General features: G+C 49.0%; 1 protein-coding gene across 1 annotated transcript in view; it reads left to right on the top strand.

Annotated features, from left to right (window-relative positions):
* Positions 1 to 15410: 15410 nt before the first annotated feature.
* Wfikkn2 (WAP, follistatin/kazal, immunoglobulin, kunitz and netrin domain containing 2) overlaps positions 15411 to 18030 on the top strand; it is a 7620-nt gene continuing 5000 nt past the window's right edge. Inside the window, exons 1-2 of the mRNA XM_031353742.1 lie at positions 15411 to 15613; positions 16371 to 16751. Of these exons, the coding sequence (XP_031209602.1) occupies positions 16557 to 16751 (195 nt within the window). The 5' untranslated portion in view covers positions 15411 to 15613; positions 16371 to 16556. The remainder of the gene's footprint in view (positions 15614 to 16370; positions 16752 to 18030) is intronic.

The following is an 18030-nucleotide window of genomic DNA, read 5'->3' as shown; positions in this document are numbered from 1 at the left end:
AAATTCAGATAAATTGAAATCATGAAACTTTTCTCATCATAATGCAATAAAAGTTAAAAAAAAAAAAAGTTACCTTGGTCACAGTGCCCCTTTTACAGCAGTAAACCCCTAAGACACCATGTCTGGTTTTGAATAAGCTGGAAGGCAGTCGCAGTCTCTACAGCAGGCAGATGTATGCTTGGACATCTAGTACAAACAGCAATGGTACTGCAGATCTGGAAACACCTGCTGTTTTCCCAAACCCATGGCGAAGCTTCCAGTTGCCACAGAAGTAAGGTGCTGGCAGGGCACTGGGCAGGGCGTGCAGCCACTGCTCATTATGGGTGAGGTTATCCAAGATGTGGACTTTGGTACCAATCAAGTAGCTTCTTTAAAACTTGCCAGGGGAAAGTGGAGTCCTCATCCAGCAAGGGAGGTTCTGCAGGGCTAAGGAGCCTGGGATCTTTGTCCACAGCACATCTGTCTAAGTAGACAGGGAACTTCCCTGCTACCCAGTCACAGATGCCTGAGGACATCTGGTTCATCTTCTACTGGGTTACCTTGTGAATCTCCACCTTGCTGCGACACTTCCTTCCTCCATCAGCTTGGCATATATACTTTTTTTTTCCTTGAGTGAGGAAGACTTAGTGAGAAAACAGCCAGTGCCAAGGTGGCTCAGCATTCCAGAGAGATTAGAAAATAAAAATAGCAGTCTGGATGTGGTGGTGCATGCTTTAATCCCGGCACTGGGGAGGCAGAGGCAGGTAGATCTCTGTGAATTCGAAGCCAGTCTGGTATACACATCGAGTCCAGGACAGCCAGGGCTGTTACACAGAGAGATGCTATCTTAAAAAAAACAAAACAAAACAAAACAAGAATAAAATAAAAATAGCAAACTTGCACTGAAATCCAATTAAAGTCTCAAAACTGCTCCTCATTAGTCTGTTATGGAAATGTGTATGCAAATTATATTCAGATTAGAGGGGTGCCACGTGACTTCAGTGTTGAGCTGTGGAATGGCTCACAGGAAAGCTGAGAAGAAAACACAGGGGTGGAGACAACATTGTCTTTGGATGTCTCAGGATCTGCACTTGTGACTTTAAAGGCAGTGGCTCAGAATGCTGGCTGAATAAAGGACTCATCTGGAGCCTCTTCAGGTCTGCCACATCTGGCCAATACTCTAGGACCCTGATTTAATTGGAGGGGCACTCAGGTGTTTTTTTTTTTTTTTTTTTTTTTTTTTAATAGCTTTGCCTGTTGATTCTAACATACAGCAAATGCTGCCTGGAACTTCTTCTTGTGATTGATGGGAGGTCAAGAGGAGCAAGAAAGGAAAGACTTAGTCTTTATGTACCCCAGGGACAAGGTGTGGGTGAGAGGAAAGTAAAGAAAGTAGTCAGGAAAGAAGAGCATGTGCGTGTGCGTGCGTGCACACACACACACACCTCTAAGGTGGTAGGTGGTCCTGGATGTAGTGGTCTCCTGGGTCTTTAACTGAAGGTTGTACACACACAGAGGCGGAACGGTGTGGAAGGCTAGTCAGTTAGGGAGCAGAGATATGTTTTGGGACTTGGGAGACTGCAGATGGGCTTAGAAGGCAAGGGGAGGCAGGGCTCTGGATGGTGCAGAATATAGGTTACAGGGAATGATTTGGGGATTCAGGGTAGGAAAGGCTACAGTGTATCCAAATGCTAGCAGAGTATAGGTTATAAGGAGTGATTTGGGGATTTGGGGTAGGAGAGGCTACAGTGTATCCAAATGCTAGTAGAGTATAGGTTACAGGGAGTGATTTGGGGATTTGGGGTAGGAGAGGCTACAGTGTATCCAAATGCTAGCAGAGTATAGGTTATAAGGAGTGATTTGGGGATTGGGGTAGGAGAGGCTACAGTGTATCCAAATGCTAGCAGAGCTGATCCAGCTGAGAAGCGGGGGAGGGGCTAAAAACAGGACTGTCCGAACTTCTACAGAATCAGAGGAAGAGAAGGGACAGGCTGGACCCAACCATCCTGCAGTGTTGGCCTTATGTAGGAAGGTAGTGTAACGGGGGAGGGGGAGACAGGGTGGGGGGTGAGACAGTATTTGAGAGTGCCAAGAGCATTCCTTCACATACAGGGGTCTCTACATCCTCAAGCACACGGGGCCTCAGCACCTTCCCTAGGGTCCCTTTTCTTTCTCCTCTCTTCCCCCATATGGTGGCGGATCCAGAACTGCCAGCCTGATGAGGGTTTGCTACTGACGGCCCAGCTACCCCTCACTCCTGGATCATGTTCTCTAGTGGCAGCCTGTGAATTAGCCAGTGTTTGCCCCACAGCTCGGAACCTGAATTAGTGATGATTCTCTAGAGGAGTAGAACTATTTGGATAAAATTAATCAAATGATATATGATTTATTAGAGTGGCTTATCGTCTGTGGTCCAACTATTCCAACAATGGCTGTCTCCCAACAGAAGGTCTAAGAATACACTAGGCGTTTGGTCCACAAGGTGGGATGTCTCAGCTGGTCTTCAGGATATGTTGGAATCCCAAAGAAGCAGGCTTGTAATATCAGTGGAGGAATGAACTCACTAGTGGAGTAAGGCAAGCAGGCAAAGAGCAGAAGCTTCCTTCTTCCATGTCCCCTATACAGAAGGCCACCAGAAGGTGTGGCCCAGATTTAAGATGGGTCTGCAAACCTCACGTGATCAAGACTTAGGGTAGGTCTTCCTACTTCAAATGATCCAATTAGAAAAGAAATAGAAATCTCTTACAAGTGTATCCAGCAGTTTGAGTTTTAGTTAATTCCAGATGTAGTCATGTTCACAACGGAGACTAGCCATTGCAGATCTCGCCTGTCCCTGGCCTTACGCCTGTGAGGTTCTACCTTAACAGAAGGTAGACTCCAGATCCTACATCATTGAGAATTGACCACTCTGCCCCATGCAAGTCCCTCAGGTCTTGAGTTTTGACATTTTCTCCTTGGGACTCCAAAGAAGGGAGAGAGTTGTTAGTTATCGAATTGAGCACTGAGCCCTTATCTGTGCCATAACTTCAGTAGGATTTGCCTTCTGAGCCCCATGTGTTGGGGGCCACACTGGGCTGGTAGGCAGCGTCAGGACCACTGCCCCTGGTGGAAGCCTCTATGGACTGCAGGGAGGTGGGCTTCTCCCTTTCCCAGCAGTCTGACACCATCCTTCCTGTTCAGTCAGAACTAGAAGCAAAGCTAAAGATAGTCAATCACTGGATTGTCTGTTTGTAGTCAGCCAGCTGCAAGCCAGAGCAGTGGCTGGAGTCTATTGCTTCCCTTTGAATCTCCATCTCCTAACGCCCTGGCAAAACAGATGTTAAAGTGAAAAGGTAAATGAAGGTAAGCCAGGGCCTCCTTCCTCATGAGGGGCCGGCCCCTGGGTCAATCTAAGTCCCTTTTCCTTTCCAGCTAAAGTGGCCACCTTGCAGTCTCTCAAACGTTCTGTGCCACCAGTTCCCTGTCACCTCTCAGGTTTTATACACACAGTTCTCTGATGTCCTTGGTGGTAGCAGCGCTTCTGCCAAATGCCTCCCCTGGCTTCTGCCCTAAGTTGAAAGCAGAGATCCACTTGCCAATGTTTTTCTCTGTTTTCTGAACTGTTGTTCAAAATCTACTCCAGCTGCACTACCACCATTCCTAGGTAGAGAAACAGTCAGGGATGGGAACAGAGACTGCGGTCAAGAGCCTTCTGGACTATTCCATCCACATGTGTATCTGCTGAGTATCTGTAAACCATGCATCTTCCAGTGCACCTTACTGTCTGACATCTGCTCAGTGCCAAGCAGGGCAAAGCAACCCAAACTTAGGCGCAGAGCAAACAACTGACCGATTAACCCTCCCTACAAGCAAGGCATTACCTTAGGTCAAGGGTAGGGTTTAACACTCTGTGGATGGTGCAAACCATCAAGCCTGCTCCCAGCCCCTAGGATGAGTGTAGGCAAGAAGCAACAACTTCAAATGCATCTCCAAGCATTCTTTCTTGCACCTGCAGGGGATGCTATCAGCTCCTGACTCAGGATGAGGCCCCAGGCTGATTGGTTGTTTTTGGTTTTTTTTTTCCTAGACAGGGTTTCTCTGTGTAGCCCTGCCTGTATTAGACCTCACTCTGTAGATCAGGCTGGCCTCAAACTCAGAAATCCACCTGCCTCTGCCTCCCAAGTGCTGGGATTAAAGGTGTGCGCCACCACTGCCCCGCTCTTCTTTTATTCTTTTGTGGAAGATCTGAGGGAAAAAAAAAAAAAAACCATCCTCTCCTGTGCAATGCTCTGCTGAGGCTCCCTGACTGGCTTGTTGGGGCTTCTCTGTGCCAAGGTAGTCTAAGGATGGGGGATTCTCACAAAGTATAGGCTTCCCAAAAGGAGCCTTCTAAGAGGGGCAAACACAAACACTGATCTTTAAGGCGTGACTTGGAAGTTGTATGCTAGCACATGCTATTGTCAACACCAACTACAGCAGGACCCAATGGAAAGGCAAATATTTCTATCTTATCTCTGTGGAAAGAGTAGCAAAGAATTCGCCAGCATCATGTTGAGCCTGGCCTGGTTGAACCAGAAGTGACAGAGAGTCATGGACCACATCTTGAAGGCCTTTCTCTTGGGAACATTACCAGGCCGGTGTCTAACTTGCCACTTTACAGGCTAGACATTTTAATTTGAGGCTAGACTTCATGGTTGGAAGAATCCTGGATAAAATGAAGCTTATCATGCTCTCTCCCTATTCATCCTGAACATGGTGGTACCTGCATGCACCATGAAGTGACTTGCTCTAGAGATGGTGAGCACCTGCAGAAAGTGCCCATGTCACCTCAACCTAACTTCAAGGAAGGTTGTGCACTGATATTCCTCTATCACACCTTGAATTTCTTTCTGTTTTTGCAGAACCTTGGAGTGACCATAACAATTCTGTGACTATGAGGAGAAGGTTTATAGACTCAGGGAAGAGTGAGGGAAAGCCTTGGTGGTGTTTGACTGCTGGACCAGCATTATGGCTGAGGCAGGGGGTCCTGAGTGGGTAAGAGGTATAAAAAACCAAATAAGTACATGTGCACATTCATTTCTTCCTCCTCTTGACTGTGGATGTGATGTAAATAACTATTTGGAGCTCCTGGCTTGAGTTCCCTTCCATGATAGACCATAACTTGGAATTGTAAGCTCCCCAAAGTAGCTTGCTTGCGCTCTCTCTCTCCTCCCTTCCTTTTTTTTTTTTTTAAAAACAACAACAACAACAACAATGGGGTTTCAGCTGGGCAGTGGTAGCACATGTCTTTAATTCCAGCACTTGGGAAGCAGACAGGCAGAATTCTGAGTTTGAGGCCAGCCTGGTCTACAGTGTGAGTTCCAGGACAGCCAGGGCTATACAGAGAAACCCTGTCTCCAAAAACCAAAAACCAAAAACAAAAAACCAAAACCAAAAACAAAAAACCAAACCAAACCAAACCAAACAAAAAAAAACAACAGGCTTTCACTGTGTGGCCCTGGCTGTCCTGGAACTCATTCTGTAGACCAAGTTGGTCTCCAAGTAAGAGAGACCTGCCTGCCTCTGCCACCCCGAGCGGGGATGAGAGGCGTGCACCACCCCGCCTAACTGTGTTGGTTTTTCTCAGGGTGCTTTACAACAGAAATAAAGCCAGCAAGGACACTGAGCGATGCTGGCCTTTTCTCTCATTCCGTGACTTCTTCTTTTCATCCTCCTAACGCTGTCTTTTGCAGAGCAGAAAAAAAAAAAATTCATTGTTATGTTTCCTCCACAGACCAAGCTTTGGGTATTATACCTAAAATCATATTGCCAAATGCAAGCGCATTTTAATTTCCTCTTAGATTAGGTTACAGAAATTGAATGGTTTTATGTTTTACATTTAGCTCTTTGACACGTTTTTAATTAATTTTTGGGAAAAGCATGATGTTTGTTTGGCATGGGTTCTCTTATTCTTTCCTTTCCTTTGCATGTGGATGTCCAACTGACCGTGCACAGTCTGCTGACAAGGCTATCTTGTCTTGGTTCTTTCGGTTTTGTTCCTTTGAAAGAGATCAACCGGCTGCTTTTGTCTGGGTCTATTTCTGGGCCCTCCATTCTATTCTATTGATCTGTTTAGTCTTCACCAAGACTGTACTGTCTTGGCCACTGTAACTTCATCTTAAGCCTTAAAGTTAAGTAATGTCAGCCGTCCAGGCTTATTCTCCAGTGCTCTGTTTTAGGGGAGCTTTCTCCTTCCATGTTGACTTCAGAGTCACTGTTGGTGTCACAAAGTGGTTTCCTAGGACTTTGTTGACCTGATGGATTACATCGAGAGGAAGTGCTGCTTCAACAACAACCTTCCCATTGATGTTACTGCTGCCTCTTTAGCTTTTCTTTGGTTTCTTTCAACACCATTTGTAGCTTCTTTTGAAGAATGTTTCTGGGTTTTTTTTCCCTATATTATGAGTGCTTTGCCTTCACGTATACCTGTGAACCATGTGTATGCCTAGTACCTAAGAGGCCAGAAGAGGGCATTGGATCCTCTAGAACTGGAGTTATAGATGGTTGTGAGCCACCAGGTTGGTGTTGGGAATCGAACCTGGGTTTTCCAGGAGAGCAGACAGTGATCTTAACCACAGAGCCATCTTTCCAGTCCCCAGTTTTATAGTTTCTTGCATGTAGATCTTGAATCTACTGTTGGTGTTTATACCTGATAGAGTAGTCCATTTTTGTTGCTCTAACAAAATACCTGAAATTTGGTACTTTACAAAAAAAAATAAATAAGGCTTATTTATTTCATATTTTTAGGGGCTGGAAATCTAAAGTAGGGCTGTCCTGTCTGCTCAACTTCCAGTGAGGGCTTCCATAACTACACATATGCCGGGCAGGTAGCAACATGGTGGGAATAGGTGCAAGAGGGAGAGAGTACAGGGTGATATGTGGAGACAAAGATCTGAAGGCCAGGCTTGCTCTAATGTTGCTCTGTGGGATGAGCATCAATCTTTTCCAAGTGTGAAGCCCCTAATGGCCTCCATACCCTCCACAGGGTCCATCTCCTAAAGATCTCCCCACTTCTCATCATTGCCCCGCTAGGACCAGCTCTCCTACATACAACCTTTGGGGACAAACCACACCCAAATCATAGCACTTAAGGGTCTTACCCTTCCTCTTTATTTCCTACCTTCATCCTCCCCTTTCTCTCCCCATTCCTTCTTTCCTTCCTACCCGCCTCTCTTGTTTATTCATAAACAGGATCTCGTGTAATCCCAGCTTGTATCTTGAATTGCTGTGTAGCTGAGGGTGAGTTTCAGCTTCTGAGTCTCCAGTCATCACCTCCCAGGTGATGGTATTAGAGGGATACAATGCCAATACAATTGGGTTTGCACGTGTCATGTTGTGGAAGTGTGGAAGCATGTGTCAAGGTGTATGTCTTTGTTAGGGTTTCATTGCTGTGAAGAGATCCCATGGCCATAGCAACTCCTATAAAGGCAAACATTTAGTTGGAGCTGGGCTTCCAGTTTCAGAGGTTCAGTCCATTATCATCATGGTGGGAAGTAGAGCAGCATGCAGTCAGACATGGTGTTGTTTTTTGTTTTGTTTTTGGTTTTTTGAGACAGGGTGTTTCTGTATATCCCTGGCTGTCCTGGAACTCACTCTGTAGACCAGGCTGGCCTCGAACTCAGAAATCCGCCTGCCTCTGCCTCCCAAGTGCTGGTATTAAAGACGTGCGCCACCACTACCCGGCAGACATGGAGTTAGAAGAGCTGAGAGTTCTATATCTTGATCTGCAGGCCGTAGGAGACTGTGTGTCACACTGGGCATAGCTTGAGCATATATGACCTCAAACCCTGCCTCCACAGTGACACCCTTCCTCCAACAAAGCCACACCTCCTCATGGTGCCACTCCCTATGGCCAAGCCTTCATACACATGAGTCTATGGGGGCCATTCTTATCAAACCACCATAGTGTGTGCATGGAGGTCAAAGGAAGGTTTTAAGTGTCAGTTCTCTCCTTACGTCTTTATGTAGAATCTGGAGCCTGAACTAAGGTGATGAGGCTTGGGTGGCAAGTGCTTTGGCCTCTAGTGAGGCAGCCATGTTGCTGAACCATGTTGTCTAATTTCAACGTACAGTTCATGTAATTAATCTTGTACCTTGCAACACTGAACCTTCTGATGGTTATAATAAAAAGAATGAACAAGCGGTCTTCAAATTTTGGAACACTTAAGAATCTATCATGTATAAATCATTGTGTGTGTGTGTGTGTGTGTGTGTGTGTGTGTGTGTGTGTGACGTGTGTGTGTATCTTGGCTGTCTGACCTGCAATTTGCTATGTAAAGCAGTTTGACCTCAGATACATAGAGGTCTGCCTACATCTCCCTCTCCAGTGCTACAGTTAACACCTTGTGCCCAGCTGGTGTAAAACTTTTGCTACAACTCCAGACATGAATGCATATACTGAGTCACCATGAAAAATACATTTCTCTTTCTCCCTCCTTCTTAGAGTTGGGAGGATGTTTTGAGATAGGATCTCACCATATAGTTCAGGCTGGCCTGGAATTCACTATGTAGGCCAGAATGGCCTCAAACTCATGACAATTCTGCTGCCCCCGGCTCCAAAGTGCTGGCATTATAGTTGTGAGCCATTAGTGCCTAGCTTGCAAGATATGTTTACTTATTTTTTTTTAAGATTTATTTATTATATTTATATGAGTATATTGTAGCTGTCTTCAGACACATCAGAAGAGGTCATTAGGTCCTATTATAGATGTTTGTGATTGCTGGGAATCACATGTGGTTGCTGGGAATTGAACTCAGGACCTTTGGAAGAGCAGTCAGTGCTCTTAACTGCTGAGCCATCTCTCCAGCCTGATGTGTTTATTTTTTAAATATCTATCTATCTATTTATTTATTTATTTATTATTGTGTGTGGAAATGGTTAGCTAGGTGGGGCACTGCTCCAGCACACATGGGAAGTAAGAGGACAATCCTGTGGAGCTAGTTTTTCCCTTCAACTTTTAAGTAATTTCAAACTCAAGCCGTCAGGCATACATAGCAAGTAGGCTTTTGCTGGACCATCTTGCTGATAGCCAAAGTGTGTTTCTTATGATCTTCTGCAGTTCTTTCCCCTGAGGATCACAGATTAAAGATGGACTTTGTTCAGTTTCTTTTCCTTTCTATGCTTGCTTCCTGAAAAGTGTCTAGAAGCATTGTGACTGGGTGAGATAGCTCAGTGGGTACAAGTGTTTGGTGGGCAAAACAGGTGATCTGAGTTCAGTCCCCCAACCTGTAACAGAAGGAGAGAATTGACTCCCAAAGACTTTCACATATGTGCCATGGCATGAATGAGTGTACACACACATCATATGTTCACATGCACAGACATATAATAATAATTAAAATAGAAATATTTTTAAAAGCATTTTCTCGGGGACTGGAGAGATGGCTCAGCAGTTAACAGCACTGACTGCTCTTCCAAAGGTCCTGAGTTCAAATCCCAGCAACCACATGGTGGCTCACAACCATTCACAATGAGATCTGGGATATCTGAAGACAGCTACAATGTACTGACATATAATAAATAAATATTCATCAGTCAGGCAGTGGTGGCACATGCCTTTAATCCCAGCACTTGGGAGGCAGAGACAGGTGGATTTCTGAGTTTGAGGGCAGCCTGGTCTACAGAGTGAGTTCCAGGACAGCCAGGGCTACTCAGAGAAACTCTGTCTCGAAAAACCAAAACCAAAAACAAACAAACAGCCAGGCGGTGGTGGCACACGCCTTTAATCCCAGCACTTGGGAGGCAGAGGCAGGTGGATTTCTGAGTTTGAGGCTAGCCTGGTCTACAGAGTGAGTTCCAGGACAGCCAAGGCTACACAGAGTAACCCTGTCTCAAAAAAACAAAAACAAAAACAAACAACAAAACAAACAACAAACAAAACCAAAGAATTTTATCATGACCATCTGTTTCCATTAAAGAATAAAGCAATACAATCCTAGCAATTTAAAAAGAGCCTTAGGGCTAGAGAGATGGCTCAACGGGCACTGGCTTCTGTTCCAGAGGACCCAGGTTCAATTCCCCGCACACGCATGGCAGTTCACAGCTGTCTATAACTCTAAGATCTGACATCTTCACACAAATATACATGCAGACAAAACACCAATGCACATAAAATATAAGTAAATAAATAAATAAATAAATAAATAAATAATGTTAATAGACCAAAGCCGGGTGAGGTGGTTCACACCTATAATCCTGGGCTATATTGAGGGTTCCAGTCTAGCGTAGGCTTTATAAAGTGACATTATGTAAAAAGAGGAAGAAGGACAGGAGGGAGAGGTGTGTGTTACGAGGGGAGGAGGGACACAAGAGCAAGAGTGAGTCAAACCTAGCGAGGTGGTGCAAACCCAGCACTCAAAGAGCTGAGGCAGAATTCAGATTCCAGGATAGCCTGGACTGTCTGGAGAGACCCTGTCTTGGTCAATGGAAAAGAGCCAATCAGGTAAATACAGCAGACTTGGAGTAGAAAGGAGGCTGGTGAAACTGGGTCTGGGGTCTTTGACTGTCTAGGAGGGATCAAGGTCACCATCTAGCAACATCTTCATCATCTCCAATCCAGAGGACTGACTGCAAGGGCTCAACTTCGGATCCTGGCGTCATTTGCAGCAGATTTCTGTGAGCAGGCACAGTTTGTCCCTGCTGTGAAATTCCAAGTTCAAGGTGAAGCCGGCTCAGACATTCAAGAAAACACCCAAGACTCCAGCTGCACAAGAGGAAAGAGGAGAGGGAGGGGTTGATGGGACAGAAGTGTGAATTAAAGACATAGACCCGGCTTTGTCAGAAGTAGAAGAGTGCGGACTTAATGACAAAGGTGCTGGTGGCAGCTAGCAATGGAGCCCTCTGAAAACGAGGACCTAGTAAGTATTTTTGGTGTTTCAAAAGGGTAGTTGAAGCTTGTTTTGAAGTTTGTGCTCCTTCTATTATTAATGAAATTATGGCTCCTGACTGAATGGAAATAAAAGCAGAGAGAATATAAACCTGTCAGCAAAGAGAGTATGCTCCAGAGAAGGAATCTGCTGAGGAGAAACTGGAGGGACTGAGAAGGGGTGGGTCCTGCTGTGCCATTTAACTGTCACCAGAAAGGGCCCTTGAGCGGTACCAGCCAGGTGTGTTTGTTTTGTGTGCTGCAGTGACAGTGTACCATATAGCCGCCATCGGGCGCCGTTTCCTCCCAGATAATCCAGAATGATCTCATCTCGAGATCCTTAGCACCTGCAGAGACCTTTCCCCAAATATGGTTACATTCCCAGGTTCCAGGGTTGGGACATTTGAGCGTCACCCTTCAACCGAGCTCCAACGAACAGGTAACTCTGTAAGCAGTGGTTCAGTTTGGTTTCGCTTTATTATAAACTGTACTGGGAGCCTCTGGTCAGGAAAGTGGCTTTCCTGGTCCTCTGGGATTAAGAGAACTTCCTTTCTGGTATGGCTTCAGAGATGGAACAGAAAGCTGCTATCTTGGAGATAAGAGTCCCTGCCAGAGAACAAGGGCTGCGTAAGGCTGGGGGGGCGAGAGGGAGGAGGGGAGAGCAGAGAAGACCCAAGCGGAGGTATGGCTGCTCAGTCGAATTAAGGAAAGAACAGCAATGCTAAGGTAGACTGAGACAGCGGCTCCTGGTGGTCCAGGCTGCTTTTGCCTTCATCCTCAACCTGCAGGGATCCAGAATCCTGCAAAGGCAATGAAGGACTTTTTCTTACTCTGGCCCCACCCCCTTCCACACCAAGTACACACGCAGGTGCACGTAAAACAGGGTACACTGATGACAAGTTGCATTTCAGGGGTGCAGGTAGTTTTAGAGACGTCGAGCCACTTTGCTGGACAGCATGGAGTATCAGGGAGGCCCCTGGCCTCAGGACATCTCAGTGAACAAGGAGCAGGAGGAACAAGACAGGAGTGGGGATCATAGGCCATGATGGTCTAGGGGAGCATTTAAAATGGGTGGGGACCCTAAATAGGAGGGAGGCCAGGCTCCTCACACGCTGTTCCTCCTGGCCCCCCAGGCATGGGAAAGCTGGAATTTGACTTCTTCCCTCAGGCAGAGCAGATTCAAGAGCAGACACCTTCGGGCCTGTTTGGCCATGTTTGTTTTGGCTGAGGGCTTCACGGGGCTTTTTGAAGCCGGTTCCATCCGTGCAGATCTGGAGGAATCAGGACGTGGATCACAGAGGAGTGGAAGGGGGCCTCAGACGGGGAGCTGAAGGTGGTCCTCCCTCAAAAGATGCGAATGAATGGCCGCTCTAGCCCAAGAACCACAGAGGGGCAGGATCTGAACTAAAACCCTCCAGGACATACAAGTTCTCAAAGCCACCCAGCCCCGCATGCCTGGGGTATGGCTCTGTGCTGGAGGACACACCCTGATCTTTCCAGTGTCCAGGAGCTCTGACAGCAACCCTAGGCCTCCCTAGACTGTGCCCCACCCCTCCCAAGCCTGTAATTCCTGATCTTGATTTGGTGCCAACCCCCTACCATCGTCAGCTCAGCCTGGACACTCCCAGGCCCTGTTCCACACAGATGCTGGTGGGTCACGTGTCCCGCAGCTGAAGGCCTCCCCCATCCACCTCCACCATCTGCTGAGGCCCCATAATTATTCCAAGGCTCCGTGCAGCCTCACTTGGAGGGGAGAGCTCACTTGGAGGGGAGAGCTCATGTAGCCTTGTAATGTAAGCCAGGCCTGAGGCCGCTCGGGCAGGGGGTCCCCAGCTGGGTAATGAGCCTTTTCGCTGAGGTGGCCTAAGTCCGTCTATCTGAGCACCTCACGGGGGACAGTGTCTTCTCTGTCTCCCCATTTCTGCTCCCCAAATCCTCCCAAACATAGGGCCAGAGGGCTGCCTTGGACTGGCTTCCCACGTGGGACAGTATGGACACTCTACGTAGGGCCTTGTGGTGGTGGAGAAGAACGGACTGCTGGTCTGTCTTTGCTGGCGTTGTCTTTCTAAAGGAGTAGGGCAGCTCCCACCCCCACTCCTCCTAAACCTGCTGAGTTGCCCTCATCTCCCCTTCCTGGAGCCTGGCCCCACAAAAGGGTGGGGGTGGGGGCTTGGCCAGGGAGCCCAGAGCTGTGGGCCAGGCCTCATTGTGCTGGGTATAGGGAGCTGCCTTCTTTTTACTCTTGTAGATGGCTGCTTAGTCTCAATTCCATCCAATGTCATCTTGTAGCATCAACACCAAGCCCAGCCCCTTTTGTTACCCCTCAGGAGGGTGAGGACCACCTTCCCCCCCAAACCCCATATTCTCTGGGCTTATCATCATCATTTGGCATATTGGTTTTCCGATGCAGACTGTGGAAGATGCCGTTGTGGATTTCTGTGTGTGCAGAACGGGGCACATAGTAGGGGCTTTAAGAACCATTTGAGGAGAGAAATGAGCTAGGGAAAAAGGGTCTAGGCATGATGAGAGAGGGGTAAGAGGCTTAGCTTGCGTATGGGTATTGTGTCTGCGAGGCTCCCCTGGGTCTTTGGGTGGCCTGCAGTGGCGTGTGCTGTTATTACTGGGTTGTAGGGTGGGGCTGACTAATTTGGGTAGTAGGGTCAGCTGTGTTGTCCTGTCAAGACCCCACTGGCTCAGGAAGCTCAAGGTGAACCTGAGATCAAGGATCACCCAGAGTTCACTATCAGAGTGAGGTGGCGTCCCGGCAGCTGGACCTTTGAGCGGGTCCTAAGGTACCAGGAGGAGCGGAGCGTGAAGGGCATTGTGCTGTGGCTCTTCTAGTGTAGACCAGCACCTAGCCCTCACTCTCACCTCTTATACTCAGTGGTGGAGAAACTAAGCGGGACCCCATGTCCTTAGGAAAGAGTAAAGGACAGCTAGGAGACACCCAGCAGCCAGGCCTCAGCCCAGCTGCTTAGCTCGACATCCATTCCCAGTGAGGAACTTGGTGCAGAGTGGGGCTGGGCGTGAGGCGGGGTCACAGAGAGACCTGGGGTGGTGGCAACTTCAGAATATCTTAGAAACAAACTTCAGGGCAGAAGCAGAGAGGGGGAGGTCTCCGCCGGGTTGGGTGGAGGGAAGCTTGCTGGACTTCATGGTACAGTAGGTACAGGTGTGGCTCACAGCAGGGGAGGCCTGGCTCCTGTTCTCCAGGCTGTGTATGGGGCTCCTTGACAGGCCCAGCCTTTTCCTGCTCAGCTTCCTTTCCTGTCCAGGTATCTCATGGGACTGGAAGGAGGGTCACCATTGAAAACTGGGTGGAAGGCTTTTTCCACCAACCCTGAGAACGGGGAATGGGGACCAGAATCTCTCATGGCCTCAGCAGACCCCTCAGACACCCAGCCTCTTCCCTTCAGATGTTTCTCCTGGCATAATGTCTTGTGACACTTTCTCTAAGTGCCGCCTGGAAACCTGTCACTGTCTGTTTCCTTCGGTGGCATCGCAGGAAGCCGACCGAGCAAGCTACGGGCAGGGCAGGGCTGTGTAGAGAGGCTCCTGCTTCGAGCAGCAGGAACACGGCTTATGAAATTACAGGGAATTCAAAGCAGCCGGCGTCGCCTGCTGTCTGGTTTCATTACTGGAAATGGCCTCCTCGGAGGGAGGTTTGTTCTGATAACTTAGCAGATCAAGACCTGACACCCTTCATTAGCACTTTGACATTGACAGAGAAGACGGAGCCTAGAAGCACTCGATGGGAAGGAATTGGCTCCGAGGGAGAAAAGCCAGCACCTCACCATTGCTAGGAAGAGCAAGAGTCTATAGGAGATGGTCTTGCAGGTGATTTTTACAGCCCTCTTGGATGGGGAGCCATGGTTATCAAGAGAGCAGCTGGGGGCCTTGGACCCCTCCCCCTTCCAGCCACTTCCCTGTCCTTTCCCCACTGGGGTTCAGTCTACCCTCCAATCCTTGTTGGCTTATCCTTAAAAAAGCACCTCTGTCTTTCAAATGTTTCTTTCCTCATCACCTTAAGCATCTAATGACGAAACCAGACACCCTCAATCTACTGGGATAGAAATTGCTCCTAACCTCCTGGCTACTTAACAGCTCCCTTCCCAGGCCTCCCACAAGTACAACCCCCCCCCCCCCACTTTCAAAAACTTCCTAACCATTCTGTAAAAACAAAACAAAACAAAACAGACTTTAGGCTGTACCTTGATAGCAGTTCTGGCAGATGGATGGGGGAGGGGTGGCTTCAAAAGGCCCTGCCCACCCACACCCAGCAAGCTGCTGCCCTTGCCTCCTATATTAACCGAGCTGTGTGACACTCGGTGAGTTGCTTGGCTTCACTGTGCATCCACCCTTTGCTTAAGTCCAAACTGGATGTACAGCTTGCTGTGAGGATTAAATGGAATGATGTATTAGAGAGTGAGGAGCGTGTGAGGATTAACTGATATGATTGGTGATTCTGAGGACCCTAGGCAAATTGCTTGTGTTCTTCCACCGGAAGCCTTTCACTCTGTGTGGTGGGAGGATGTAGAACCACGTGTCCATAGCGTGCCTAGCACCCAAGGGCTCACCAAGCAAGGGCTGCCGTGGTCACCAGCGAGGGCAGCTTGGTGCTGGTGTAGTGGAGTCCTGGGACACTGTAGCTGCACCAGTTTCTTGGACTCCTCCACAAGTGTGTAGAGACAGGAACGAGGAATGTGATCCGTCCCAGCAGCCCGGGGGAGCCAGACCATATCTGGTATCTGGTATGTCTCTCTGGAATGATTTTGGGGGAATTCACCAAAGTTGGAACTTAAGACATGGACTGCCCATAACCCGTAACACAGGGATGTGGCGCTGCCCGTGTGCATACCCCCCACAAGGGGACCTGGTGCCCGGGGTGGGAGTCAGCTTACACAGCACAGCGCCGGCTGCCTGGGCCCGCCCTTGAATGGCCGTGAACTTGTTTTTCCACGTCATTTGCTCTCAAATGTACTATCGAGCTGGGCGACGCTAACACAGCGGCTCAGGTCCTTCCTTGTAACAAGCGATTGTGTGTTCTTTAGAGGTGGCTGAAGGGGAGGAGGGGGCCTGGCCCCAAGGAGGTGGGGAAAAGGAAACAAACCTGCCTCACAGTGAGCGTGCGTGTCCTGGGGCCAGCTTCCCCCCCCCCCTCAAAGCACATGCCATTTCTGTCCCTGGAAGGGGTTAAAGGCCTCCTGGAGTCAAAAACAAGCAGGTGTCCCACCGTGCCAGAGACCGCTGGCTAAACTGCTTCCAGCTTTTCCCCCTTTCTGCAATACGTCTGTGATCAGCCACGGGACAGAGGCGCCAGCAGCCTGCCTCTGACAGGCATCGGGTTAGCTCGCTCCCACTCGGGTGGTGCGCCCAGGATATAAATCCAGGCTCGAGCCCCTGCTGTGTTCCTCTCCCTGCGCACCCGGGGTAGGGGTGTGGGATGCGTGGGGGTGTGTGTGGGGGGACGACAGAGTTTCCTTCCAAAGACCTTTCTTTTATCTGAAGCCTCACAGCCCAGCAGGCTGCACTTGGTGGAGCCAGTCACAGCAGCCGAAGCCAGCAGGCAGCCTCAGCGAGACTTGCTGGGGTTGAGGAGGGCAGGTGTTTGCCAGCCCTGGAGAAGAAGGTCCCGGTGGGCCTCAGACCTTGGTGTCATCCCAGGGAAACCCTCTGGCCACTGCAGAGGGCACCATGTGGGCCCCAGGGTATCATCGGTTCTGGTTCCACTGGGGGCTGCTGTTGCTGCTGCTCCTCGGAGCTCCCCTTCGAGGCCTAGCGCTGCCATCCATTCGATACTCCCATGCGGGCATCTGCCCCAACGACATGAACCCTAACCTCTGGGTGGATGCCCAGAGCACCTGCAAGCGGGAGTGTGAAACAGACCAGGTGAGTGGAATTCCCGAAGCCTAAGATGGACCACTTGAGCAGGTCGGTGATGGTGTGGGAACTATGGTGGGGGGACGACTCAGGAGTGACTCCAGGGACATCAAGGGACACAGACGCTGCCAACCTAGAGACAAACAGGGCTTGAGCCTGCCTATTACTGCCGAGGCCTAGAAGAGGGTGTCGTGTCCAAATCCATCTCTGAGCAGTCCTCTTTGTGTTTGTTGAGGGTTGCTGTGGGCCAGCACAAGTACAAGGCTGGTAGCATGGTATACCATGGCAGCATAGAGGATGTTCAGCTGCCCACTCACAGGTAGAAGATGGATGCTCACACAGAGTGATGCCAGAGCCAGGGAGGGACAGGTTGGCTTGGAAACTTGTCTGTTTGACACATTGTTGCAATTAGTTTCACCAGGCTTCTAGACCCTTCCTCAGGTTTGAACTCAGCCCTACAGTAATGAGGCTACTGGGCAGTTTGAGCAAGAGCCAATCTGTACAAACACTCTTAAATGTCCTGGGAGGGAAATGAACTGAGTTCCTACCTCTCTGGCTCTTCAGTATTCCCACATGTTCGACCTTCATGGATGCTGTTGTAGTCAAGAGCCACCTCTAGACAGTTCTTCCCTGGTTGCCAGCTGAGTTCTTCTAAGAGCTATCCTTGTCCACTCCTGCCTATTGGTTTATCATGGTACGTGTGCCTGATCTAGGTGTGGCCACTACTTGGCCGGCCATCTCTGAGGGTAGCTCGGAGTCTCCCAGGGCTTTGGGTTTGTGTTAGGCATCACTAACGAACACAGGAAACCTTGGTGCTTCTAGAAGTAGCTGGTCACATTGAGAAAGCGTGAGGCTTCCTATGGAGAGAGTGGCTGCTGCCTCACATTCTCTGAGAACCATTCTCAAGCCTCTCAAGATAGATGATGCAGTGGTACACAGTGGTAGGATGCTCCAGTGGTAAACAGTGATTAGGTGGTGCAGTGGTACACAGAGGTAGGGTGGTGCAGTGGTACACAGTGGTAGGATGCTCCAGTGGTACACAGCGGTAGGGTGCTCCAGTGGTAAACAGTGATTAGGTGGTGCAGTGGTATACAGTGGTAGGATGCTGCAGTGGTGCACAGTGGTAGGGTGGTGCAGTGGTACACAGTGGTAGGGTGATGCAGTGGTCCACAGCGGTAGGGTGGTGCAGTGGTACACAGTGGTAGGGTGATGCAATGGTCCACAGCGGTAGGGTGGTGCAGTGGTACACAGTGGTAGGATGCTCCAGTGGTACACAGCAATAGGGTGG

This window comes from Mastomys coucha, unplaced genomic scaffold (assembly GCF_008632895.1).
Source record: "Mastomys coucha isolate ucsf_1 unplaced genomic scaffold, UCSF_Mcou_1 pScaffold5, whole genome shotgun sequence".
Taxonomy (NCBI): domain Eukaryota; kingdom Metazoa; phylum Chordata; class Mammalia; order Rodentia; family Muridae; genus Mastomys; species Mastomys coucha.
The sequence above is the reverse complement of the archived record's forward strand: the minus strand, read 5'-3'. Positions and strand labels throughout refer to the sequence as shown.